General features: G+C 41.4%; 1 protein-coding gene and 1 pseudogene across 2 annotated transcripts in view; one reads left to right on the top strand and one right to left on the bottom strand.

Annotated features, from left to right (window-relative positions):
- Positions 1 to 26635, bottom strand: part of FBXO42 (F-box protein 42) — a 107721-nt gene that overhangs the window by 27366 nt on the left and 53720 nt on the right. For both annotated transcript variants that reach the window (XM_067016562.1, XM_059073924.2), the window contains 3 exons: positions 17438 to 17704; positions 13758 to 13874; positions 3499 to 3633 (listed from right to left, as the gene is read on the bottom strand). In XM_067016562.1, the coding sequence (XP_066872663.1) occupies positions 3499 to 3633; positions 13758 to 13874; positions 17438 to 17687 (502 nt within the window). In that variant the 5' untranslated portion in view covers positions 17688 to 17704. The remainder of the gene's footprint in view (positions 1 to 3498; positions 3634 to 13757; positions 13875 to 17437; positions 17705 to 26635) is intronic.
- LOC131762546 (large ribosomal subunit protein uL24-like) lies at positions 1299 to 1732 on the top strand (annotated as a pseudogene).

Here is a 26635-nt window from a genome sequence, read left to right as displayed (position 1 = left end):
GGCTCTAAACTGAGTTATTTGTAATGAGGTGGATAGACCTGGAGTGTGTCATACAGAGTGAAGTAAGTCAGAAGGAGAAAAACAAATACCGTATGCTAACACATATATATGGACTCTTAAGAAAAAAAAATGTCATGAAGAGATTAGTGGTAGGACGGGAATAAAACACAGACCTACTAGAGAATGGACTTGAGGATATGGGGAGGGGGAAGGGTAAGCTGTGACGAAGTGAGAGAGTGGCAGGGACATATATACACTACCAAATGTAAATTAGATAGCTAGTGGGAAGCTGCCGAATAGCACAGGGAGATCACCTCTGTGCTTTGTGACCACCTAGAGGGGTAGGATAGGGAGGGTGGGAGAGAGGGTGATGCAAGAGGGAAGAGATATAGGAACATATGTATATGTATAATTGATTCACTTTGTTGTAAAGGAAAAACTAACACACTATTGTAAAACAGTTATACTCCAATAAAGATGTTAAAAAAAACAACAACTAGGCTCTAATTGTAGATTAGAGTGAAGTAGAAACTAGATTCTTTGAGATATTTTGTTAGAAAATTACTTTTAAACATTCAGGAGCTAATATATTTTATAAAAGGGAACAGTCTAACATTGTTTTTTTTTTTTTTAATGGCGATTTTTTTCTTTATTGAGAAACTTAAGACTTGGGTAACATTGTATTTTTTAAAAATTCAGATCCCGGGGACTGCCCTGGTGGTGCAGTGGTTAAGAATCCATCTTGCAGTGCAGGGGATGCTGTTTCAATCCCTGGTCGGGGAACTAAGATCCCACCAGCCGCAGGCCTACTAAGCCCGTGCCGCAACTAGAGAGACCGTGCACTCTGGAGCCTGCATGCCACAACTAGAGAGAAGCCTGTGCACCACAACGAAGATACTGCACCGCAATGAAAAGATCCCACATGCTCCAACTAAGACCCGACCCACCTAAAAAATAAATAAATAATAATAATTTTAAAAATTCAGATCCGTTGTAGAATCTGAATTACAAAGTCAGTTATTTCTCTTATACTTCTACCTTGGGGATTTCAAAGCATTGCCTTTAAACTTAGTAGTTAACAATAACAACAAAACATCCCATGTCTATCTTATAGGGAGAAATAAGGAAAAATAAGCAAAGTAGATGCCAACAGGCTATGAAGGTCCAGAGCTCCAGGTCTACAAGAGAGAGAAGCACCCATGCCAAATTATCAAAGGCATAAGCTTGGTGACAAAACAGAGAAAGGGTGTGTGGATCTCTTCCCTTTTGTGGCCATTGCTGAAGCGCCAGCGGCCAAAATGAAGTTCAATCCCTTTGTGACTTCTGACCGAAGCAAGAAGCGGAAAAGGCCATTTCAGTGCGCCTTCCCACATTCACAGGAAGATTATGGATTCCCCTCTTTCTAAAGAGCTGAGGCAGAAGTACAATGTCCGATCCATGCCCATCCAAGAGGACGATGAAGTTCAGGTTGTACGAGGGCTCTACAGAGGGCAGCGAATTGGCAAAGTAGTCCAGGTTTACAGGAAGAAGTATGTCGTCTACACTGAACGGGTGCAGTGGGAGCAGGCTGATGGCACGGCCGTCCATGTGGGCGTTCACCCCACCGGGCCAAAGCTGGACAAAAACTGCAAAAAGATCCTCGAACGTAAGGCCAAAGCTCGCCAAGCAGGAAAGGAAAAGGGCAAATATAAGGAAGAAACAATTGAGAAGATGCAGGAATGAAGTAATCCTGTATACAGCTTTCATTAAAAATTGTTAAAATGAAAAAAACCAAAAATAACAAACAGAGAAAGGCAGTATTTGTATTTTGTGACTGGAACATCAAAGCTACTCTGAAATGAGGCCTGGACAACAAGTACAATGGCAGTAGGATGTTTAAGCCAAAAAGACCCTCTGCATTTTAGAATCTGTGATTCTAAATATTCATCAATATTGCATTAAGTACAATAAAGGACAAAGTGCTAGAAAAGGAAGTGCTCCAAAGTACAAGATTCTGAAGGCTCTAAAATAATACTAATCTTCAAAAACTTTTATTTTTATTTATTTATTTATTTATTTATTTATTTATTTATTTATTTCCAGTACGCGAGCCTCTCACTGTTGCGGCCTCTCCCGTTGCGGAGCGCAGGCTCAGCGGCCATGGTTCATGGGCTTAGCCGCTCCGCGGCACGTGGGATCTTCCCGGACCGGGGCACGAACCCGCGTCCCCCCCAAATTTTAATGATAAACATCTCTTTATCTTTCCAATAATTTTAAAGAATTTCATCTGTACAAAACCCAGCCCCACCTGTGACTATCCACTGTCAGTAGGCTCCTCCCTCCTATATTTGCCTGTTGCAGAGGAAAGAAACAGGAACTTACAACTTTGGGGAAGCAAAATGTAGATTCTTCTCAGGAAATGATTTTCAGCCCCTGGCCTAGACATTCACAGTAGTCATTACAGAAACAAACGAAACATAAAGCAGCTTTCCCGACCCATTTAAAAACAGAATCTTCTGCTCCTCCTCCATATTTCTCCCTGAAAGATATGGTAACTTGTTCACAGTTACATGGAGAATTGGTGATTCTGCCAGGAAATGAAACTCACGTCTCCTCACTCTTAGGCCAGTGACCTGCTAATACACCATGTTGTCTTCCGTTTAGTAATCAAAATAAATCAAGACCTAAATAAGAATGGAATCTGCCCAAGGGATACCCAAGTCTCCATAGTCCTAGAGTGAATTCCAACCTTGAAAAGCCAATGAAGAATGTTTGGGAAGAGCTTGCCAACAAATCTAGCAGAATACTTTATACTCAGTGGACTCTATTTCTCCATCACACCAGCCCCTCCAATCTTATAACTGTGCCTTTTCAAACTGTCCCGCCTCGTGAGTGCAAAAACAATTTGTGTGTGTGTGTGTGTGTGTGTGTGTGTGTGTGTGTGTGTGTGTGTGTGTTTCTTGCTCAAGAAAGGTTAGGTCAAAAGAGAAAATAATCTAGTTTCTTTCTGCCAGAATGTTGGCATAGTGGGGCTGTGCAGGAATGTACCTACTGTGGAATCTTCCCACGCTCCTGAGCTGTTAAAAGTAACCAGCAGAGGCATGTTCCATACACTCCCCAAATACCTGAGCAACAACAAGATACTCAGAGATCTTAGCCCTGGGACAATAGCTTCTGTCAGTCGACTACAGTTCTCGAGGCTGTGCTTCTGCTCTTACTTCGGCCTCATACCAAAGAACACATCACACCTGTACAAGTACTTCAGAAAACCACACAGATTAATTCACACAGCAGTATAGCAATTTTGGCAGGGTACCAGTACAAATGATAAAGTATAATTTTAAACAATTCAAAGATCTTACACAAGCATATTACTCTTCGCATTTACAAGCAGATTTGACAGAGGATCTGGGGCCCCAGTAACCTGTTCTTGAGAACAACACCTAAAGGATCAGGTAGAGTTTCCACACAAAGGGAATTACCTGATAAGGAAACAAAGATCAGCATTTTCTCTCTTACCTGAAGCCAAAGGTCGGATCCACTCTTTGCTATTTAGGTCAAGTCTCCAGAGGTCATTGAAGGCAGCATTGCAGCTGCTCTGGGTACAGCCTCCAAACACATACATAGACTGATTAGCATCATAATAGCACGCACCTAGAAAGAAAACAATAAATGAATAACGACGTCTAATTCTGAAGGCAGCCACTCTAAACCTTAACTATAGCCCATATCTTTCAAAGATCAATTATTTCACACATTCCACAGTTGTTCCCAGGTATCAACCTTTCTATAACCAGCCTCCTGTCTTCAGGTTGATCAATATCACATTAACCTTTAAAATAAGGACCAGAGAAAAGCTATGGAAACGTTACTTATTTCCGAGCACACTAAGCAAACTGACAATGATATCATTAAATAAGACAGTATAATTCTAGCAAGAGAACACAAGAATTCAGATTAAGGGTGTTCAATGAGTGAAATTTCAGCACAGCTGCATAATTAATCTAACGCCGCATTATTATCATCTAGGGCCAGGCGAAGATAGTCAGCGCTGACAGAAGTACCCTGTCCTCCCATTTCTCTCCACCCGTCCTCCTCGTATTGCTTTTGCTTTCAAATGAAACATGAGGCACAAAACAATAACGACTTTATATGAAAGAGAATGACAGAAAACAATTTTAAGAACCTGCTGTATGTATAAATAAATAAATAACATTTAAAATTTCAAAAGAAAAGAAAACAATTTTAATCAATGCCATAAAGTAACCACACATACAGAACCAGTGTAGCTCGGTGATCTCAGTAGTATGGTCCTCAAACAACTGAGAGGAAAAAACATGAAAGTCATTAAGCTCCTAGGTGTGTATCCAAAAGCCACCAAGGCCAACTGGTTGGTGCTGAACAGAAAACCAATGCAGTAAGTAACAGTTAAAAAGCACCAAGGTCTCTAAGAAAAGCCTTTTTAATTAGGTGACTGTATACACCTCACCAATGGGCACTATTCCGAAGAAAAGAGTCAATGACTGTGAGAGGGGCTGTTCCCCTAAAACCAGAAAGACCAGAGCCAGAGTCTAGACAAGAGACATGAAAGCTAAGCTCTTGCTTCTCATTGGAAAGTTCTCACTGGAAAGTTCATTTAGCCTCTTGCTTCTCATTGGAAAGTTCATTTAGCCTCTGTCCTTTGGGAAAGATGACCATGCTCCTTCCAGTCCTGCATTTACCATCTTGTATTTCAGGAAAAGGGCGGAGCGAAACTTCATTCATTTCACGCATACCACTGGGAAAAACAGACCTCTCAATGTGAAACTAGGCTGAAACAGTTAAGCGTCACGTAAAAGAAAGGGGAAAGGGAAAAGAAATTCAGAGATTCAACCCACTAGTGCATGGCTTCAGTGGTCATCCAGTTTATCTGTAGGTCTTGTTCAGTTTAGCACACCACTGTTTCTAAGATCTCTTCTGAACTCTGGCACCACTTATTCAAGCTCAGAAAAAGGGAAACACCACTGCTATAATTACCTCTGTGATATATACTAGCTCTGGGAATAACCCTACTTTTTTATTTTTTCTTAACTCAGCCCACTTGATAGGCCTTTAAGGATTCTCTACACTAGGAAAGCCAAGTCCAAAAATTGGATGAGTTAAGAGATAATAAAAGCAATGTGTTCAGTCACTTACACCCAGTAATCTCAGCCAGTGGAAGGAGTAAATCCAAAACATCTGGACTTCCCTGGGGGCACAGTGGTTAAGAATTCGCCTGCCAATGCAGGGAACGTGGGTTTGATCCCTGGTCCAGGAAGTTCCCACACGCGCGGCAGAGCAACTAAGCCCATGCGCCACAACTGCTGAGCCTGCGTTCTAGGGCCCCTGAGCCACAACTGCTGAAACCGCGCGCCTAGAGCCCGTGCTCTGCAACAAGAGAAGCCACCGTAATGAGAAGCCTGCGCACCGCAATGAAGAGTAGTCACTGCTCACCCCAACTAGAGAAAGCCGGCGCACGGCAACGAAGACCCGAAGCAGCCATAAATAAATAAAAAGTTTATTAAAAAAAAAAAAAAATCTGACCTCTGACGCTGTGCAATAACAGAGCTACAGACTTTTCAAATTAACAAAGAAATTAAAGAAACTAGAGATGTGAAGAAATGAAATGCCATTTAATCAACAGGGTCACACCTGCAAAATACTTAATTACTCCTGGAACTCAAACATGCTACAATGGTATATGAAGGTTTAAATGATCTTACACTTTCCACTGACTTTCTTCCTTTTTTTTTTTTTTTTTTGGCTGTACCGAGGCTTGTGGGATCTTAGTTTCCTGACCAGGGAACGAACTCGGACCCCCGTACTGAAAGCACCGAGTCCTAACCACTGGATTGCCAGGTAATTCCCCCATCCCCCCTTTTTTCCTACTGACTTTCTTTGCCTTTGAAAGTAACTTCTAATCCATATCTAAACCAGTTTTTAAATTAACATCCCAATAAGAAAGTCTATTAAGAAGTAAAATCCTGGGAATTCCCTGGCAGTCCAGTGGTTAGGACTCTGTGCTTTCACTGCCATGGCCCAAGTTCAATCACGCAAGCAGCGTGGCCCAAAGGAAAAAGAAGAAGAAGAAGAAAAAAAGAAGTAAAACCCTATGTAAGTCCACTGCTCATGTTTCAGGTTTGTTGAGAACTGCAAATAACAAAGGATCAAGTTAGATGACATTAAACAAACAAAAAGGATAATTACTGAAGCCACACTTTAATCTCCACTAAAGGAGGTGAGCTTCAGGTATCTGGGTCTTCTCATACATACCTTTTTGAACTAGCTACTCCAACAAACTGGGGCAATTTTGAGTTGAACTGACTGGTACCTGGCATAAAAGAACATTCTCGTCCACCTGATAATCCAGAACAGAAATTAGCAATGTCCTCTGGCTTCTGAAACCTTAACTGCTGTTCATTGTAACAATGTTTAATAAGACAAATCCACGATTTCATAACTAAAAGAGTCAGTAGCTCATTTATGTCCCACTATTCCTCAAAGATCAACTCTTGGCAGCTGCTTCCTTCACGCAGCAAAAAAGCACAGCGCCTTTATTTTTCAAAGAGGTAGCAAACATTCTTCTTCTCTATTTGGACTGAAAACCTAGCCAGCAGCTGGGCCCCATGAGGTCCTTACCACGTGTATTTTAATCCTATACTAAAATAAGGCAATTGGCATTTTCCTGCTTCTCTTTGAGCAAACAAAGGTTTCTGGAAGAGGAAGGTACAGCCCAAACCCTATGCAAAGCTAATGGGACTGAAAGACAAGTTTCACACACTGTAGTTTCAATATCCAGCAGTCATTATCAACAAAGCTTGGAGAGGAAGGGAGTCAATTTAGGCGGCTATGTTTAGAACTCAGATATAATGGGAATGAGAAACAGCCATCAGTAATACACTCAAATATTTTAAGCATCCTACTGAACTATGTTTGCCTATTTTTATTTAAGATGCATACATGTTGGTCTGGGTGGGGGTTGGGGACCCAAGTTCAATGAGCCTTTCAGAAAAAATTAAGAATTTAAGCAAATATCACTGTTTAAGTAAATACTCCTTTAACCAAAGTTCTCCACCCAAACAGAACATTCTCCTTTCAGAACATCTAGACCACTGGAATGTGCTATACAAAAGTTACTACTCTGCTAAGAAATAACATTGAGAATGTGATTATTCCAACTGCTGGATCTCTTCAAGCCTTCTGAAATGTGCTTGACTGCTCCACGAACAACTACCGCAAGTCACATACCAAAAGTAAAAGTCTAATAATCCCTACTCGAAGACAAGTCAAATATGCACAATGACACCCACAACAAGCAAAGAGTTCCTCAGTGTTCTGAATACTTTCCTACTATATTATAATCCTCTGAAGTTCAAGGTCTTCCAGTTGTTTCATATTTTCCATGATGCCCGGTAGTCACTAGATTAATGTTCACTGAACTCTAATTTCTGCACTTTCAGAGGTTAAATTCTCTTGTTCCCTCACTTGTCTCCAGGGAAAGGTCCTGAGGCATTTATCCCATGCTGAGAGACTATGCTGTCATGTGTCTCACATCTACAAGCCGGGACATACTTGATAAGGCCTGTAATTATGTAACTATGGAATAAGAAAGGTTGGTTATCCAGTCTGGGCCTGCTGGCTATTGCAGAAGCAAGATTAGCAAGTGTATGGAATGACCTGACCATATTTGGAGCCTAAACACTAAAAGCTTTTTCAAAACATAATGCTGGGGATCAACAGACCCCTATGTCAATCTGAAAGGGACATATTCTCCCTTAACCAAGGATTGCATGATTGGCCACGCACACACTCATCAAATAACCAGGAGAACTGGCTTCATTTTACTTTCCCTGCATTTGTTTGTCCCAGACTTTTACATAAGAAAGAAAATCTATCGCTTGTATCTTTGTTACACAATTCCACAGAATTAACAGATGTCAACTATGAACCTGGTGTTGTGAAAGGTGCACAGATGTCTAAGACATGGAGCCTGACTGTCCTTAAGTAGACAACAATCTTGTGGAGGAGACATCATCATCGTCCTATAATTTTGCAGGTTAAAATATATTTTTACAAGCGTTTCCTCAATTAAATTTCCTAGCAACCCTGTCGCACAAACAGAATTTATCATGCGTTTTACAGATGAGGAAATTGTGGGTTAGAGGAGCCAAGGAATTTGCATCCCAAGTCTAAAGTTCTTCCTTTGCATGCAGCCTCTCTTACACAGATAATTATCGTAAAAGACAGATGGGAATAAACATTAAGAAGAAGGTATGAAGAGTGTATTAGAGTATAAGCAGAAAAAGAGAAGAGCTGAATCTCCATGGTGGGGAATTTGAGAGTAGTGTGAAAGAAGGTGGCTTTTGGCCTTGTCTCCAAGATGGGTTTTAGAGGTCAGGACATTTTCAGTCAATTAACATGGGGCGAACAAGTCTAGGGGCAAAAGAGGAATGGGAGGGGAAGGGAAAATGAAATCAGGGCATCCAAGCAAAGCCATGAGGTAGGGAAGTTTAAGACAAACAAGGAATCTCGTGTGGGTAGAGCCTGGCTGTGTAAGGATGCAGCAGTGAGTCAGGCTGAAAAGGTAGGCTTGAATGCCAGGTGGGGTGGAAACTTCTACATGCAGTGCAAAAAGGCTCAGGTTTTTTGGCAGAGGAGTGACAAGGCTGGTTTTATGGTTCAGATTTGCAGTTTTCCCCGACAGGAGCTCCTGTCATTCTGAGCAAGTCAATTCTTTGTGTGCAGGATCATCCCACTCAATGCTCAACATTTAGCAACCCAAGTAGGTCCCTGCCTACTAACTGCTTGTAGTACTTTCCAGTCAAGACAATAAACAATGGACTTACACATTTCCAGATGCCCTAGGAGGTGGCACTGTCCCCAGTTTTGGAGATGGCTGCCAAGTGTCTAGACCAGGTTCAGATGAAGAGAGAAGAAAGGCAAGAAGATTGTTTAGAAAAGACTTAGGGGGACTTCGCTGGCGGTCCAGTGGTTAAAACCCCACACTTCCACTGCAGGGGGCGTGGGTTTGATCCCTGGTTGGGGAACTAAGATCCCGCATGCCACGGCCAAAAAAAAAAGAAGAAAGAAAAGATTTAGGAAAGATGGAATGATTAAATCATAACTGTGAGTAACAGGGAGCGTGGTAAAAGGAAAGATATGAGAGAGATTGCAGAGATAGAACAGAATCAACAAGATTTGACTTTTGTTGTTGAGGGAGGGAGAAGAATTGAGGATTAATCCAAGATTTCAAGCCTGTATAATTGAGAGAATTATAATGCCATTAACTAAATTAGAGAGAGGAGAAAATTGGGGAAAACTACCGACCTCTACTTTTGGCTCACTAAATATGAAACATCTGTGAATCTCTGTGGCCGTATGAGCAAAGAACTGGAAATGTGGATCTCAAGCTCAACATGAGTTAGGCATAAGGAATAAAACAGAGCTAAAGGGAGAAATACAGAGATGGAAGTTGAAGGAGTTAAGGAAAAAAATTAAAGGAATGCCTTGTTTTCAACCTATTTTGAAAACTGCCCATTCCCTGTAATAATCCTCTTCAGTTTGCCAGTTAGAGAGCATGTAGAGACTGATGGAAGAAAACAATAAGGAGACAGACCGAAAGAGACAACGAAAGACAATGAGACACCTTTTCTTGGATATCAAGTAAGGAAATGAAAATACCAAGTAAGGAAATGAAAAAAAAAAATTTAAGCAAAAACAAGTATCAAAACCCACCAACCTCTGAGCTTCTGTGAGCTTACTCATAGTACTACTCCTTTCTATTTCCCCTTCAAAAAACTGCCTCTATTTTGTGGTAATACTCTTTTTTGAAAGCTAGTTAACTGAAAAATATTTTTTTCCCTCTCTTATCAGAAAGCCAAACTGTTGCTATGATAATTATTCACCCCTATTTCCTATTCTAGTTTCAATTTTACCCTGATTCATTTGATTTCCCTCACTTAGGGTTCTAAAACTACTTGTTTCCAAACACCATCCTAAAAAAAGTCCTGTCTGGGGTTTCTCTGGTGGCGCAGTAGTTGAGAGTCCACCTGCCAATGCAGGGGACAAGTGTTGGTGCCCCGGTCCGGGAAGATCCCACATGCCGCGGAGCGGCTGGGCCCGTGAGCCGTGGCCGCTGAGCCTGCGCATCTGGAGCCTGTGCTCCGCAATGGGAGAGGCCACAACGGTGAGAGGCCCGCGTACCGCAAAAAAAAAAAAAAAAAAAAGTCCTGTCTTTAGAAACCTCGTCTTTGCTTCTCATTCTAATCATGTGTAGGTAACTGAAGTTACCCCTCCCTCAACAATAAATACTGGACCTAATATGGGTCCTCCTGTAATTTCATTAAATGTTCTCAGCAAGGACTCATGTATAGTTTACTGCAGTGATGATCAAAGTGTGGTCTGTGGACTTCTGAAAACATCTGAGACTCTTTCAAAACTACTTTTATAATAATAAGTACTACTAGTAGTAGTAGTTGTAAAAGTAGTAATTTATTGTTTTTTTCACTGTGTTGACATGTGCAGTAACGGTGCCAAAGCAATGCTGGGGAAAACTGCTGCAGCCTGTGCATGACTCAAGGTAAGGGAACTCAACTACTCTACTGATCACTGTGTTCTTCACTACCACACATTCACAGATTAAAACAAATGAAGCCAGCTCTGACTTCACAGATCTCCCAAAGATTCTCATAGATGCCTTCCTCCCCCAAAGTCCAGGAATCACATTTTGAGATCTACTGCTCCAGGCGATTTATAACAGCACAAAAATAGCTCCCTGAGAGAACTGAAAACACAGCAAATAGTTTGACCCATTCCTTTGATCTATTTAGATACAATTCAAAGACAATGATGAGTTATCATTATTTACTGAACTCTCCTCTGGATATGAGAGTACAGCATATGGTCTGGGGTAGTCAACGACCAAGAGGCCTCCAAGGATCCTCACTTCCTGGTATTACACCTTTGGACAATCCCTGTGTGACTTATAAGATAGAACAGGAAAGATGGTATTCACTTCAGAGATTAGGGTATAAAAGATACCTTGGCTGCTGTCTTAGTGTCTGTCTCTGTTTCTCTCTCAGATCACACATTTTGTAGGAAGTCAGCTGGCAAGCTGTGAGCAGCGCTATGGAGAGGTCCATGCAGTAAGGAACCGAGTCTCCTATCAACAGTAATTGAGTGAGCTTGGAAGCAGATTCACTGGGCCCCAGTCAGGTCCTCAGGTGACTGTAGCCCCAGCTGACAGACTGACGACAACCTCATGAGAGACCCTGAGCCACAGCCTCCCAGCTAAGCCATTCCCAATTCTTGACCCTCAGGAACACTGTGAGATAATGTTATTTTAAGCTGCTAAGTCTGCAGGTAATTTTTACGCAACATGGATAACCAATAACTCTCCTTCCCCTCAAGAGTTCAAAATATGGCTTAAAAAAAAAAGACACAAACATACAAGTTAACAATGAAAGATAATGTGAGTTAAGTGCCAAATTAGTATTCCAGACATAAGCTCAAAACAGGAAAAATTTTTCTGTGGGCTAGAGAGTTGAGAAAAGGTTTCCCAAAGGAGCTAGAACTTCAACTGAGTTTTCAAGGAGAAGCAGGCTTCAGCTAAGTGGATGGGAATACTCTAGAGGAAGAATCAAGTACAGCAAAGTGACAACTTGAAAGAGGAGAGCTCTTGGGAAAAGTTGGGAGATGAAGTGGTAATTTAGAAATAAGTCCACTTAAAGAGGGTTTTAAATATACGACTAAGTTTTTATCTTGTAGGCACTGGATAGACACTGAAGGTTTCTTTCTTAAAAATTAATTTATTTTTGGCTACGTTGGGTCTTCGTTGTTGCGCACAGCCTTTCTCTAGTTGCGGCGAGCGGGGGGCTACTCTTCATTACAGTGCGCGGGCTTCTCATTGCCGTGGCTTCTCCTGTTGTGGAGCATGGGCTGTGGGTGTGCGGGCTTCAGTAGTTGTGGCACACAGGCTCAGCAGCTGTGGCTCGCAGGCTCTAGAACACAGGCTCAGTATCTGTGGCGCATAGGCTTAGTTGCTCCGCGGCATGTGGGATCTTCCTGGACCAGGGATCAAACCCGTGTCCCCTGCATTGGCAGGCGGATTCTTAACCACTGCGCCACCAGGGAAGTCCTGAAGGTTTCTGAATACAGAAATAATATAACTAAAGCAGCAATTCTGAGAACTTTCTAAGTGGCTTCCCTCTTCTCTCAATGAACTTTCTTTATGTAAAACCATTAATAAATACAGCTTTTGTGGCCTAAGATAGATCACATCTCAGTCTCACTTTGATGGAGGGATATAAATCACTAATAGAATAAAATGGTATCAAGAATTCCCTGGTGGCCCTGTGGTTAGGACTCGGTGCTCTCACTGCCAGGGCCTGGGTTGAACCCCTGGTGGGGGAGCTAAGATCCTGCAAGGCATGGGGTGCAGCCAAAAAAAAAAAAAAAAAAAAAGAATAAAATGGCATCTACAAAAATCAATTAAAATGGAGAGTTAATTCTAGAAAAAGTCGGGGCTTCCCTGGTGGCCCAGTGGTTAAGAATCTGCCTGGGACTTTCCTGGTGGCCCAGTGGTTAGGAATCTGCCTGCCATGCAGGGGATACGGGTTCGAGCCCTGGTCCCAAAAGATCCCACATGCCACGGAGCAACTAAGCCCGTGCCCGACAACTACTGAGCCTGCGCTCTAGAGCTCGTGAGCCACAACTACTGAGGCCCACGTGCCTAGAGCCGGTGCTCTGCAACAAGAGAAGCCACTGCAATGAGAAGCCTGCGCACCACAACAAAGAGTAGTCCCTGCTCGCCGCAACTAGAGAAAGCCTGTATGCAGCAACAAAGACCCAATGCAGCCAATAAATTAATTAATTAATTTTAAAAAAAAGAGAGAGAGAGAATCCGCCTGCCAATGCTGGGGACATGGGTTCAAGCCCTAGTCTGGGAAGATCCCACATGCCGCGGAGCAACTGAGCCCGTGCACCACAACTACTGAGCCTGCACTCTGGAGCCCTCGAGCCACAACTACTGAGCTGACGTGCCACAACTACTGAAGCCTGTGTGCCTAGAGCCTGTGCTCCACAACGAGAAGCCCGCGCACCACAATGAAGAGTAGCCCCCACTCACCACAACTAGAGAAAGCCCTCACACAACAATGAAGACCCAATGCAGCCAAAAATAAATAAATAAATAAAATTTTTAAAAAAATCCTAAAAAAAAAAAAAATTCTAGAAGTCAAAAACTCTAAATTGTCTATTTGCCAAAACATTTTATTTATAATTTTACTACTTAAATTTGTATTTTATAATCAATATCCTTCATGTTCAAAATTTCTGTGTGACCCTAGTCAAATTCAGTGTTTGCTGAACATACACTATGTTAAGATAAAGAGTTATTGCACAAATTAGTGCTAAGCTCTGGCAACTCCCTAAGCAGGATCCCAGAAAAACCCTCATGTAGGCCTTTCCTTTGTTTTCCTCTTACATGATGTCAAATGTTTAAAAACCTAAGCATAACACCTTGACCTCTTTGGAGTAGAGATACTACAAAAATCCAATGAAAATCAGAATATAAAATTATATCACAGGGCCTACAATATATTTAGGCTCATGCTCTTCCCTAATTCTGATTGTAAAATTAATATAAACCCTTATTTAACATTTTATTCATCAGGAAATCAGACAAAATACAAGCCTCCAAAGTAGCTGTTGGAAACACGACCACAGGCAGGATGGGATCTGCTTTCACAGTAAATACTTACTGTGTGAGAACCGCTGAGTGATTGGGGTTCCAGGATAAGGGTAAGTCCGACTCTCCCACTGAATGTTTCCTTCCTGGACAGCCTTTATGAAACCATGGTAACACTGGTGGGCTACACCTAAAGACAAAAATAACAAAAGCTTCAGCCTGGCCTCTTCACTTGTAAATCAAATTATTGAAACTCCATCTATTAATTGTCTTATCACTTTTATAAGATATAAGTTTCTTTGAGGAACTCCAAATTTCTTTGATTTCTTCATTCAAAGACAGAAAACAGAATCACAGAATTTCAAAACTGGAAGATCTAATCCTTTCGTTTTACCTAGGTTAAGTGACTCCCTCAAGGTTACAAAATCAGCTCACACTTAAAATCTGCTCCTATTTACATCATATCATGAGGCAACACATCAAAATAATTGGTGCTATTTACTCCAAAGCCAAGGGGCTGGGAGATAATTTAGTTTTGTGAGAAAAAGTGTGGTAAAACAGTCTCTGGAATATAACAGCTGTTCAGTAAATATCTATGGTTAGACCATGGCAACCAAGTATTCTCCATCTTAAACAAGGAGTAATAATTAGCTGACAGTGGATTATGAAATGATGAATTTATAACTAAGGAAAGCTGTTTTTTAAAAAAAAAAATCAGAGTTTTTACTATAATGCTGGATACATGTCATTATATATATGTCCAAACTCACAGAATGTACACCCTCTGTAAACTACAGACTTTGGGTGACAACGATATATCAATGTATGATCGTCAGTTGTAAGAAATGTACCCCTCTGGTGAGGGATGTTGAAAGTAGGGGAGGCTGTGCATGTCTGGGGACAGGGGTATACGGGAAATCTAAGAACCTGCTCAATTTTGCTGTGAACTTAAAACCACTCTAAAAAAGTAAAGTCTATTTTTTTAAAAAGTGAGAGCTTTATACTTCTGGTACAATCTGCTTTCTCAACACATCAAACTACTTTCTTATTTCAAAGAGAAACATTTTGAATGAAGAGTACAACCAATTATATATATATATATGTATATATGATTTTTTTTTTTTTTTTTTTTTGTGGTACGCGGGCCTCTCACTGTTGTGGCCTCTCCCGCTGCAGAGCACAGGCTCCGGACGCGCAGGCTCAGCGGCCATGGCTCACGGGCCCAGCCGCTCCGCGGCATGTGGGATCTTCCCGGACCGGGACACGAGCCCGTGTCCGCTGCATCGGCAGGCGGACTCTCAACCACTGCGCCACCAGGGAAGCCCATATATGATTTTTTAAATAAATTTATTTATTTATTTTTGGCTGTGTTACGTCTTCATTGTTGCATGTGGGCTTTCTCTAGTTGCGGTGAGCAGGGGCTACTCTTCATTGCAGTGCACGGCTTCTCATTGTGGTGGCTTCTCTTGTTGCGGAGCACGGGCTCTAGGTACACAGGCTTCAGTCGTTGTGGTACGTGGGCTCACTAGTTGTGGCTCGCAGGCTCTAGAGCGCAGGCTCAGTAGTTGTGGCACACGGACTTAGTTGCTCCGTGCCATGTGGGATCTTCCCAGACCAGGGCTCGAACCCGTGTCCCCTGCATTGGCAGGCAGATTGTTAACCACTGTGCCACCAGGGAAGCCTCAATTATTTATATTTTGAAAGAATGTATCATTCTTGAATTTATGCCACCTCAGTGGATCCTTAAGCAGGATCACAGAACATGTTTTCTAATGACGATCATTATCCCTTGGTTGAACTCACAGTTAAGAAATGGAATATTAAAAAGACATGGCCATTTTTTGGTTCTGAAGAACCTGGGGGCAGGAGAGGAATAAAGACGCAAACGTAGAGAATGGACTTGAGGACACAGGGAGTGGGAAGGGTAAGCTGGGACGAAGTGAGAGAGTGGCATGGACATATATACACCACCAAACGTAAAATAGCTAGCTAGTGGGAAGCAGCCGCATAGCAAACGGAGATCAGCTCAGTGCTTTGTGACCACCTAGAGGGGTGGGATAGGGAGGGTGGGAGGGAGACACAAGAGGGAGGAGATATGGGGATATATGTATATGCATAGCTGATTCACTTTCTTATAAAGCAGAAACTAACACACCATGGTAAAGCAATTATACCCCAATAAAGATGTTTAAAAAAAGAAAAAAAAAAGACATGCCCACTTTTAATGTGTGACCATACTGCCAACTACGAACTGGTGAAGTAATACAGACTTGCAAATGTTGAAATGAGGTAAGGCAGTAATGAACAAAAGACAGACACATAATGACTGAGGGGAAAGAAAGCTGTCTTGGCAGTGACTTCCCCCAGAAGATCTAAGACTGCGAGTACTAGGCTAAGGTTCTTCTCTCTTAAAGAAAGATCAGGGGGCTTCCCTGGTGGCGCAGTGGTTGAGAGTCCACCTGCCGATGCAGGGGACACGTGTTCGTGCCCCGGTCCGGGAAGATCCCACATGCTGCGGAGCGGCTGGGCGCGTGAGCCATGGCCGCTGAGCCTGCGCGTCCGGAGCCTGTGCTCCGCAACGGGAGAGACCACAACAGTGAGAGGCCTGCGTACCGCCAAAAAAAAAAAAAAAAAAGAAAGAAAGATCAAAATGATAAGCATGCCAAATAAAACCTAAGAATAAATTCATATATTTGATTAGATCACCACCCCTTGTCTGTGATTCTCCACCTCTATTTTAGAGGTAAAACCATCTATTTCCACAGTGTAGGGAGCCAATCTCTCCTGAAGAGTCCATTAACTCTGCAAACAGAAGCAGGCTGTGCATACCAGTATTACCAGTTGTGAGCAGATGAGCACAGGGCCCAGCAAGCAGTTTCAACACAGCTGGTCCTTATTAGCCTTCTAGGTTGGACTTTGGACAAATGACAGGGACCCTAATCCTCAGAGAATCACTCTGATTTGAGGAAAAGATTTTAAGACTGATTCTGATCTAAAGGTTTTTCTCTCTCTCGTATCTCTGGCTGCCTTGTTCCCAAGAGGAAAGAAAAAATTGATACGACCCTTGCTTTGATCAAAGATTATTCAACTGGCTCGGTCATCTTCATTCAGAAAATGGGCCCTTTCCACCTAAAATGGAATGAAACCAAGTAACTGCTATTAATTAAAACTACAGTACAACTAGTAACCTCAACATTTAGCCAAAGTTGAAATCTTGATTAGAAAATGGAGGGGGAAAAAAAAGGAGAAACTCATTTAAAAAGTAAAAGACATACATAGGGCCTGTGCTGTTTAGAAATAAAATCAAGCAGTAAATGCTTTCATAATCCCACATCTGCCACAATTAGCTACTTTAAGCTATTCACAGTTCGCTATGAGGATTGTAAAGCAGTTATAATAATCCTGACAATGGTAAGAGTTATATGAAGGTTAGCTATTACTGTCAATCCATATCCATCCCTACTCTACCTATTCAAGAACAACACAACTTACCAGATCAACTCCAAGAATATGCAGAAAAAGAATCCTCATTTTAAAACTGGAAATTGCATTAAATACTATAGTATTCAAGCTGTTCATAAAATTAGGCAGGATAAAGAGAAAACAAAAATGTACAGTGCTAATCATCTAACACTAAATTTTAGAACCACAATAAATTTAAGGGAGAAAAGAGAAAATGAAATTGGGGGGTAAAAATAAATCATTCAAACAAATTTTAAATAAATAAATAAAACTTTCCACTTTCCACAGTACCTTTAATAAGTCGGTACCACTGTTTGCAGACAAGGGCTGCAGTTTTGTGTTCTTGGTATGGTGAAAGAAAGGACAGGATATACTCCAAAACCTCTTCTGGCAGCTCAGACATGGACCTATTATGTCTAGTCTCCTCAACCTCCAATACTGGGTGGGGCTCCTCATCTTGCTCCATTGTCCCTTCCAGCACAGTTTCTTCTTGGTCCACAGCCATGAAACTATCATCTTCACTGTCCGAGGAGCTGGCCATGACATTCCACTTGACAGCTACAGCGGGAAAGAAACAAACATCAGTATACACCGTCTGAAGTTCTGAAATAACTCAGGCAAGGCATCCAAGCTGCTCATGATTTCTTTCAGATGCTCAATCTAAAATCTGTCCTTTAGCACTTTCCCACACCAGTTGTGAGCCACCTTAATTTATCAAGTACAGCTCAAATACCAAGGCCATCCCAAATATCTAATAAATCCCTAAAGGCTTCTGATGGTATTTTTTCTCTCACTGAAAACCAGAGTGACAGCCGAGTTCTGGTATAACCATAAAACCAAAAAACTTGTTCTCAACAACTCCTCTAACTCAAGGATCTGATTGGCAGACAGCAAAGGGAACAGCAACTAGCTTCCCTTGGCCAGTAATATGATTCAAGACCTCAAACTCAGAAGAAAAAACTAATTGTGGGTCCTAAAAGACTAAAAAGAACATTCTGAGGATATGGGAATAAGAAATGAGAGGTTTTTTTAGCTTTTATACAAGGTAATTCACTTGAGGATAATAAATATTTCAATAACAGGCTTAACTTGCTATAATACCAAACACAAGGCAATATTTACACTGGAAAACATCATAACAGATCCAAGGACTGAAAAACTGGAAATAATACAAATGCCCACCACCAATAGAACAGGTAGACTGTGGTACATTCACACAACAGAATACTATACAGCAAGGAACCAGATACACACATGAGTAAACCTCTTAAACATAATACTGACCAAAGAAGACAAAATAGTACATACTACATGACCATGCTTATATAAAGTTCAAAACTAGGCAAAATTAATTTATGTTGTTGCAAGTGAGGATAGCAGTTGCCAAAGGTAACGACTGGGAGGCTCCTGGGGTAGTGGTAAAGCTTCCTGATTGGGTGATGGCTACACAGATGTGTTCAGTTTGTGAAAAATTCACCCAGGTGAACACTTAACACACTTCTCTAAAGTTTACCAGAATAAGCCACTATTAACAGTTACCTCTAGTGGAGGTTAATTAATTTTTTAAAAAATATTATGGGTATTTTTAAATGTCTTTGTGCTACCTGTATTCCCCGAATTTTCTAGGAAGAGCACAAGTTAAAACACACACAGAGGGACTTCCCTGGCGGCACAGTGGTTAGGAATCCGCCTGCCAATGCAGGGGACATGGGTTCGAGCCCTGGTCTGGGAAGATCCCACGTGCCGTGGAACAATTAAGCCCGTGCACCACAGCTACTGAGCCTGCGCTCTAGAGCTCATGAGCCACAACTACTGAGCCCACGTCTAGAGCCCATGCTCTGCAACAAGAGAAGCCATCGCAATAAGAAGCCCGCGCACCACAATGAAGAGTAGCCCCCGCTCACTGCAACTAGAGAAAGCCGCACGCAGCAACAAAGACCCAGCACAGCCAAAAATAAATAAATAAATAATAAATAAATAAATAAAACATACACAGAGGCAGGCAATTCATTTATACCACACCACTGATGTTTCATGCAAAGCCTGAGGTAGAAACAGTAAAATGAAGGAAACACGGTGATTTATGTAAGAAGTTAGATTCTAGAAGAAGCAGATGCTAAAATAAAATTAGGAATGAAAAAGGTTTAATGGGGAGAACTCTTATGAGAAGAAAAGAATAGGATTTAGCAGGAGGAGACATCAGACCATGAGGCAGATCTGACAAAGCCTGTCCAACAGAGAGCTCGGGGGCAAAGACGGTCAGCAGAGGACTCCAGTGCTGGGCAAGAAGGTGAGGCTCTTAGATCACTGCCCTGCTCACCACCACTGCCTGCGCTGAGAAGAGCATGACCTTGTTTTCAATGCTGTGGCAGACCCTGAAAGGACTAACAGCTTTCTTTTGCTACATTCCTTACAAATGGGCAGCATGTCATTTCTTGAAGGGGCATCTGAGTTCATTTTATAATTTTTTAATACATCTATTCCCTTGACCATACACAACTACCCTGACCATTTACTACGCCATCCACTGTACAAATTTCCAGCACTCCCTCCAGCACTAATGAGAAGGATAAGAAATAACAGGAAGAGAAGAGTGACCCTGAAATATACTTTGGGGCATTGAGAAAGATCTGAAATGTTCCAAAAGGTGAGACGGGGGTGGTGCAAGGAGAGCAAAGAAAAGAAACCTCCAACCTCATCTGTACCACTCCTGTAATTCACATACTAATTATGTACAACATCTTAAAAACTGGAAGAATGATCACATTAAGAAAAACATGAGTCAAAACTCATGAAATGGCTCCCAACATAATTTATCTACAAAATTAGCTCATGATACTGCAATGTATCCTAGCAAAGTGGCTGCTAGAATCTTGATGATGATGAACAACTGGTGGCTAATTAGAAGTAGGGGAGGGGCATCCCTGGTGGCACAGTGGTTAAGAAACTACCTGCTAATGCAGGGGACACAGGTTCGAGCCCTGGTCCGGGAAGATCCCACACGCCACGGAGCAACTAAGCCCGTGCGCCACAACTACTGAGCCTGCACTCTAGAGCCTGTGAGCCACAACTACTGAGCCCACGTGCCACAACTACTGAAGCCCACATGCTCCAGGGCCTGCGTGTCACAACTACTGAGCCTACATGCTGCAACTACTGAAGCCTGTGTGGCTAAAGCCCATGCTCCGCAACAAGAGAAGCCATCGCAATGAGAAGCCCATGCACCGCAACGAAGAGTAGCCTCTGCTCGCCGCAACTAAAGAAAGCCCACGTGCAGCAATGAAGACCCAACACAGCCAAAATAAAAAAGGTAGGGGAGTAGCCTAAATCCTCCTAATTGGGGGAGAGTGGTGGTGGCAGAGGGAGGGCAGCAGCAATTCCCTCCATTCCTCAAAAGTAGAGAAGTATTGTGATAGGTTCACTATAAATTGTGTTAAATAAAAACTCCTAGATAGTTAGCCACATCTGCCCTACTTTCAGTGAACTGTTTTTCCACAAGTTTAACTTGCTAGAGGAAAGCCTTTCCATTTCTAACCCTAACTCCTACCCTAAAGAGAACAGTTACATATCAAAATGACTATATTACCCAAGGCAATATACAGATTCAATGCAATCCCTATCAAATTAACAATGGCATTTTTCACAGAACCACAACAAAAAATCTTAAATTTTGTATGGAAAAACAAAAGACCGTGAATAACCAAAGCAACCCTGAGAAAGAAAAATGGAGCTGGAGGAATCAGGCTCCCTGACTTCAGACTATATCACAAAGCTACAGTCATCAAAACAGTATGGTGCTGGCACAAAAACAGAAATATAGATCAATGGAACAGGACAGAAAGACCAGAAATAAACCCACACATCTATGGTCAATTAATCAATGACAAAAGAGGCAAGACTATACAATGGAGGAAAGACAGTCTCTTCAATAAATAGTGCTGGGAAAACTGGACAGCTATATGTAAAAAAATGAAATTAGAACAATCTTTAACACTATACACAAAAATAAACTCAAAATGGATTAGATACCTAAATATAAGATGGGATACTATAAAACTCTTAGAGAAAAACACAGGCAGAACACTCTTTGACATAAATCACAGCAATGTCTTTTTTGAGCCATCTCCTGGAGTAATGGAAATAAAAACAAAAATAAACAAATGGGACCTAATTAAACTCAAAAGCTTTTGCACAGCAAAGGAAACCATAAACAAAATGAAAAGACAACCCACAGAATGGGAGAAAATATGTGCAAACTATGCAACTGAGAAGAGATTAGTCTCTCTCCAAAATTTACAAACAGCTCATGAGGCTCAATAGCAAAAAAACAAACAACCCAATCAAAATAAGGGCAAAAGACCTAAATAGACATTTCTTCAAAGACATACAGATGGCCAAGAGGCACATGAAAAGATGCTCAACATCGCTAATTATCAGAGAAATGCAAATCAAAACTACAGTGAGATATCACTTCACACCAGTCAGAATGGCCATCACTAAGAAAAAAATCTATAGGGAATTCCCTGGTGGTCCAGTGGTTAGAACCCCATGCTTTCACTGTCCAGGGACCAGGTTCAATCCCTGGTTGGGGAACTAACTTCCTGCAAGCTGCATGGCACAGCCAAACAAACATATCTACAAACAATAAATGCTGAAGAGGGTGTGGAGAAAAGTGAACCCTCCTACACTGCTGGTGGGAATGTAAATTGGTACAGCCTATGGAGAACCGTATGGAGGTTCCTTAAAAAACTAAAAATAGAGCTGCCATATGATCCAGCAATCCCACTCCTGGGCATATATCCAGAGAAAAACATGGTTTGAAAGGATACATGCACCCCAGTGTTCACTGCAGCGCTGTTTACAATAGCCAAGACATGGAAACAACCTAAATGTACATTGACAGATGAATGGATAAAGAAGATGTGGTACACATATACAATGGAATATTACTCAGCCATTAAAAAGAATGAAATTATGCCATTTGCAGCAACATGGATGGACTTGGAGATTATCATACTAAGTGAAGTAAGTCAGACAGAGAAAGACAAATATCATATGATATTGCTTGTATGTGGAATCTTAAAAATAATGATACAAATGAACTTATTTACAAAACAGAAACAGACTCACAGACTTAGAGAATGAATTTATGGTTATGGGGGGGAGGGGGGAGGAGGGATAGATTGGGAGTTTGGGATTGACATGTACACACTTTTTTTTTTTTTTTTTGGCTGTGTTGGGTCTTCATTTCTGTGTGAGGGCTTTCTCTAGTTGTGGCGAGTGGGGGCCACTCTTCATTGCAGTGCGTGGGCCTCTCACTATCGCGGCCTCTCTTGTGGAGCACAGGCTCCAGACACACAGGCTCAGTAGTTGTGGCTCATGGACTCAGTTGCTTCGCAGCATGTGGGATCTTCCCAGACCAGGGCTTGAACCCGTGTCCCCTGCATTGGCAGGCAGATTCTCAACCACTGTGCCACCAGGGAAGCCCTGACATGTACACACTTTTATATTTAAAACAGATAACCAATAAGGACCTACTGTCAGGGAACTCTGCTCAATCTTCTGTAATAACCTAAATGGGAAAAGAATTTGAAAAAGAATAGACACATTTATATGTATAACTGAATCACTATGCTGTACACCTGAAACTAACACAACACTGTTAAACATACTCCAATATAAAATTTCTAAAAATCTTTTTAAAAAGAGTACAGTTACATAAAACAGAAAACAATAATTAGAATTTTTCTGGCCCCTCTCCCACAAAAGTGCCTTTTTCTACTGGAAAAAATATCACTTCCCACAATCCTTCTTACTCTTTCCCCTGCAAGTTATCATTTTTCATCTCCCATTGACTATATTCCTTTATTTATTGACTTTCTCATATATTTAACCCTCACTCAGCTCTGAAATTCACCAAGGAAAAGAATCCAAAGAAACAGATTCCTTGAGTTCGGCTGCATCTTCCACATTTGAATTAAATATAGCATGTGAAATACAACTGCTCCCTTACACATCTTGACAGATTGTGAGCTGAGGGTCTGCTTCTGAACAAACTGAATCAATGAAGGCTGCAAAAGGTTATTTATATTACTATTTTTTCCCAAGCAAAATAAATCTGTTTGGCTCAATAAAACAACGTCTTACTCTCTTTCCAAACCTTCTCAAAGTACAATTAGCAAGCCTAAATAAAGGGACTCACACTTTTGTAATTCCAAGTTTTAAGCAATTTTCATCGTTCAACCATTTCACTGTCCATAAAAGCAGCAAACCTCACGCCCCCGAGGGCATGTTTGCTAACTTGGCTTTGAGCACAGATGCCAATGAGAACGCACAGGTATGGGCTCAGATGCCAATCCTCTGTAATTACATGCCCTGCACCAATTTGCACAGCCCTTCATTTTCATGTCCATGATTAGGTAATGAAATCGTCACTCATACTCCCAGAGGATATAGAGACACTTTGAAACAGTTTTTCATTTTTTCATGCCAAAAGGTGTACACTGGCCTGAGAGCCTGCTGCCACACTCCCGAGCCATACCCAATGACCCTTTGCTGGGTCAGGGGGATGGTACTGAAGAGAAACCATTTATTTGGCCCAGCTGTATCTTTTCCTTTGAAAAACTACTACACTATATCCAGCTAAATACAAACCAATTTTTAAAACCCATATATTTTGCCCTTCTGGAGTTTAAATTAAGGTTAAGACTTTGAGACTGGGAGATCTGGCTACTGTTTCTAGCAATAATGATCTGTTACCCAGGCTAAGTCACACAGTTAAGACAGGAAAATCTCTCTATCCCTAAGTAATGAAAGTTCCCCACCTACTTCATAAAGATTCTGTAAAGACAGCAGATGGCAACAAACTCCTCTGAACTTATTGGAGGAAACAGATTAACTTGTGAAGGGTTAAAATTGATTCAAAGAAATTCAAGATGGGAATGAAACTACTTTGTTATCCATGTAACAATCACTGCCTAGTACAATATTTGACCAATTGTACCTTTGATTTCTACACAACTAGACATCTGACAATCCTCTTGGAGTAAACACATTTTCTTTTCTTAAGAAAAATTTCCTTCACTTACCTGAAAGGAAATTGAACATTTAAAATACAATCAAGCTTACTCTTCACAATTTCAAAAGGTTAAAAAATGCAATTGAGGAAGAACCTTAATGATGATGGTAAAATAACACACTGAGACTTAAAGAATGCGGAGCTGGATTGAACGGAAAGCACCCACAGTCATCCATCAGCACGAGGGCCTCTCAAGCTTCAGGGGCAAAGTAGCAACCCTGCACAGACATCATTACGAACTCATGAAGTTACCCACCCCAGCCACACTAATGGGAGCTAAGTATTTTTTTTTTTAATATTTATTTATTTATTTGGTTGTGCTGGGTCTTAGTTGTGGCAGGTGGACTCCTTAGTTGCGGCTCACAGGCTCCTTAGTTGTGGCCCGTGAGCACATGAGCTCCTTAGTTGAGGCATGCAAACTCTTAGTTATGGCATGCACATGGGATCAGTTCTCTGACCAGGGATCGAACCCGGGCCCCCTGCATTAGGAGTGTGGAGTCTTATCCACTGCACCACCAGGGAAGTCCCGTGAGCTAAGTATTAAATACTATCCTTGAAAATATAAAATACTGTTGAATGAAGATTTACAGGCCACAATATGATCCAAACTAAGATGATAATAAGTCTTCCTATTAATATATCACCATTATCACTGTACTAAGTCAAATGAAAAAGTTACAAGTGAAAAAATGGTAAAATATAAATTTCTACCTTATTTCATGCACTCAATAAATACCAATGGAACATTTGCTATATGTGAAAATACTGTGCTTAGATCTCATGGGAGTTCTAAAAAGAAGATATGCCACTATTTCCTCTCAAAGAGATTAACCCAGTAACAGCCAAAGACACATAAAGAATACCAGCACAGGACAGACTGTGGTACCAAACAAGAAGCTCTAGCAGTTCAGGGAAGGAAGAGATGGCTTCCAACTAGTATGAGAAGGAAGTAACACAGAAGCAAGCACTTTGGCTTTGAAGAATAGGTAGCATCCCAGAGAATGAAATGCGGGAAGGTGGAAAGATGAAAGATTTTCAAGTTACTGTCTCCTGTACGATATTCTTTGCCACTTACAGAATTACTTTTAGGACAAAAGGGCAAAAACTGGGCTTCTCTGGTGGCACAGTGGTTAAGAATCTGCCTGCCAACACAGGGTCACGGGTTCGAGTCCTGCTCTGGGACGATCCCACATGCCACAGAGCAACTAATCCCATGCAACACAACTACTGAGCCCATGTGTCACAACTACTGAAGCCCATGTGCCTAGAGCCCATGCTCCACAACAAGAGAAGCCACCGCAATGAGAAGCCTGTGCACCGCAACAAAGAGTAGCCCCTGCTCGCTGCAACTAGAGAAAGCCCGCGCAGCAACGAAGACCCGATGCAGCCAAAAATAAAATAAATTTTAAAAGAATGATTAGAAATACACATATTTTTTAAAAGGGCAAAAACTGTTTTTTACTCGATGGGCATATTACCACATGTACAAACTACTTAATATTTTATCTACATTAACAGAAGCTCATAATCTGGAGACTCGTTGGTTCCTGACAGTCAATGTTTTGATTTAAAAAAAGTCTAGAAATAGAATAATTTGGCATAACTACTGTTGCCATTAGCAAACTGTGAGCTATTTTGACAAGTAAATTCAGAGAGCTGTTTCTAGAAAGCATTCCAAATTTAATAACAGATATCAGCTGCAGTGAGGTTTGTTCTTTCTAAATGGTTAACTCATCTCTGTGCTATCCAAGTAAGAGTCCCTTTAATGAAACAGAAAAATAAGGTATTTCCCCAAACTCCCCAACAGTATACTTTCTTATCATTCTTTGCAATGGCCGATGTTAAATGAAAGAATTTTACGACTGTTACAGAATAGTAGCAGAAATGTACAGTTCTCAGGGCCATTCCCTATATTCATATGTAGCAGCCAAAGGATTTTACGAAGTATAAACGGTTGAGAAAAATATACTGGTTTCAATCATCAATGAAGATATTCTAGGTTCTGAAAATTCCATACGGAGAACCATATACTCTAGGTTCAGCAAAATGTTTCATGTGGTACAAAATGAAAAAAGTATAACAAAACTTTACACTCAAATTTATATCTCGTGAGAGCTTGAATTTTTAGATTTTAAGAGAAGACAATAATAATATACAAAGTATAGCGTAATTCTAATTGTAGTAATTTAACTGTAGGACTTCCCTGGTGGCGCAGTGGTTAAGAATCCACCTGCCAACGCAGGGGACACGGGTTCGAGCCCTGGTCCGGGAAGATCCCACATGCCGCGGAGCAACTAAGCCCGTGTGCCACAACTACTGAGCCTATGCTCTAGAGTCCGAGAGCCACAACTACTGAGCCCATGTGCCACAACTAATGAAGCCCGCGCGCCTAGAGCCCGTGCTCCGCAACA

The sequence above is a fragment of the Kogia breviceps genome, chromosome 1 (genome assembly GCF_026419965.1).
Source record: "Kogia breviceps isolate mKogBre1 chromosome 1, mKogBre1 haplotype 1, whole genome shotgun sequence".
Classification (NCBI taxonomy): domain Eukaryota; kingdom Metazoa; phylum Chordata; class Mammalia; order Artiodactyla; family Physeteridae; genus Kogia; species Kogia breviceps.
This window is presented reverse-complemented; position numbering and strand designations above follow the sequence as displayed.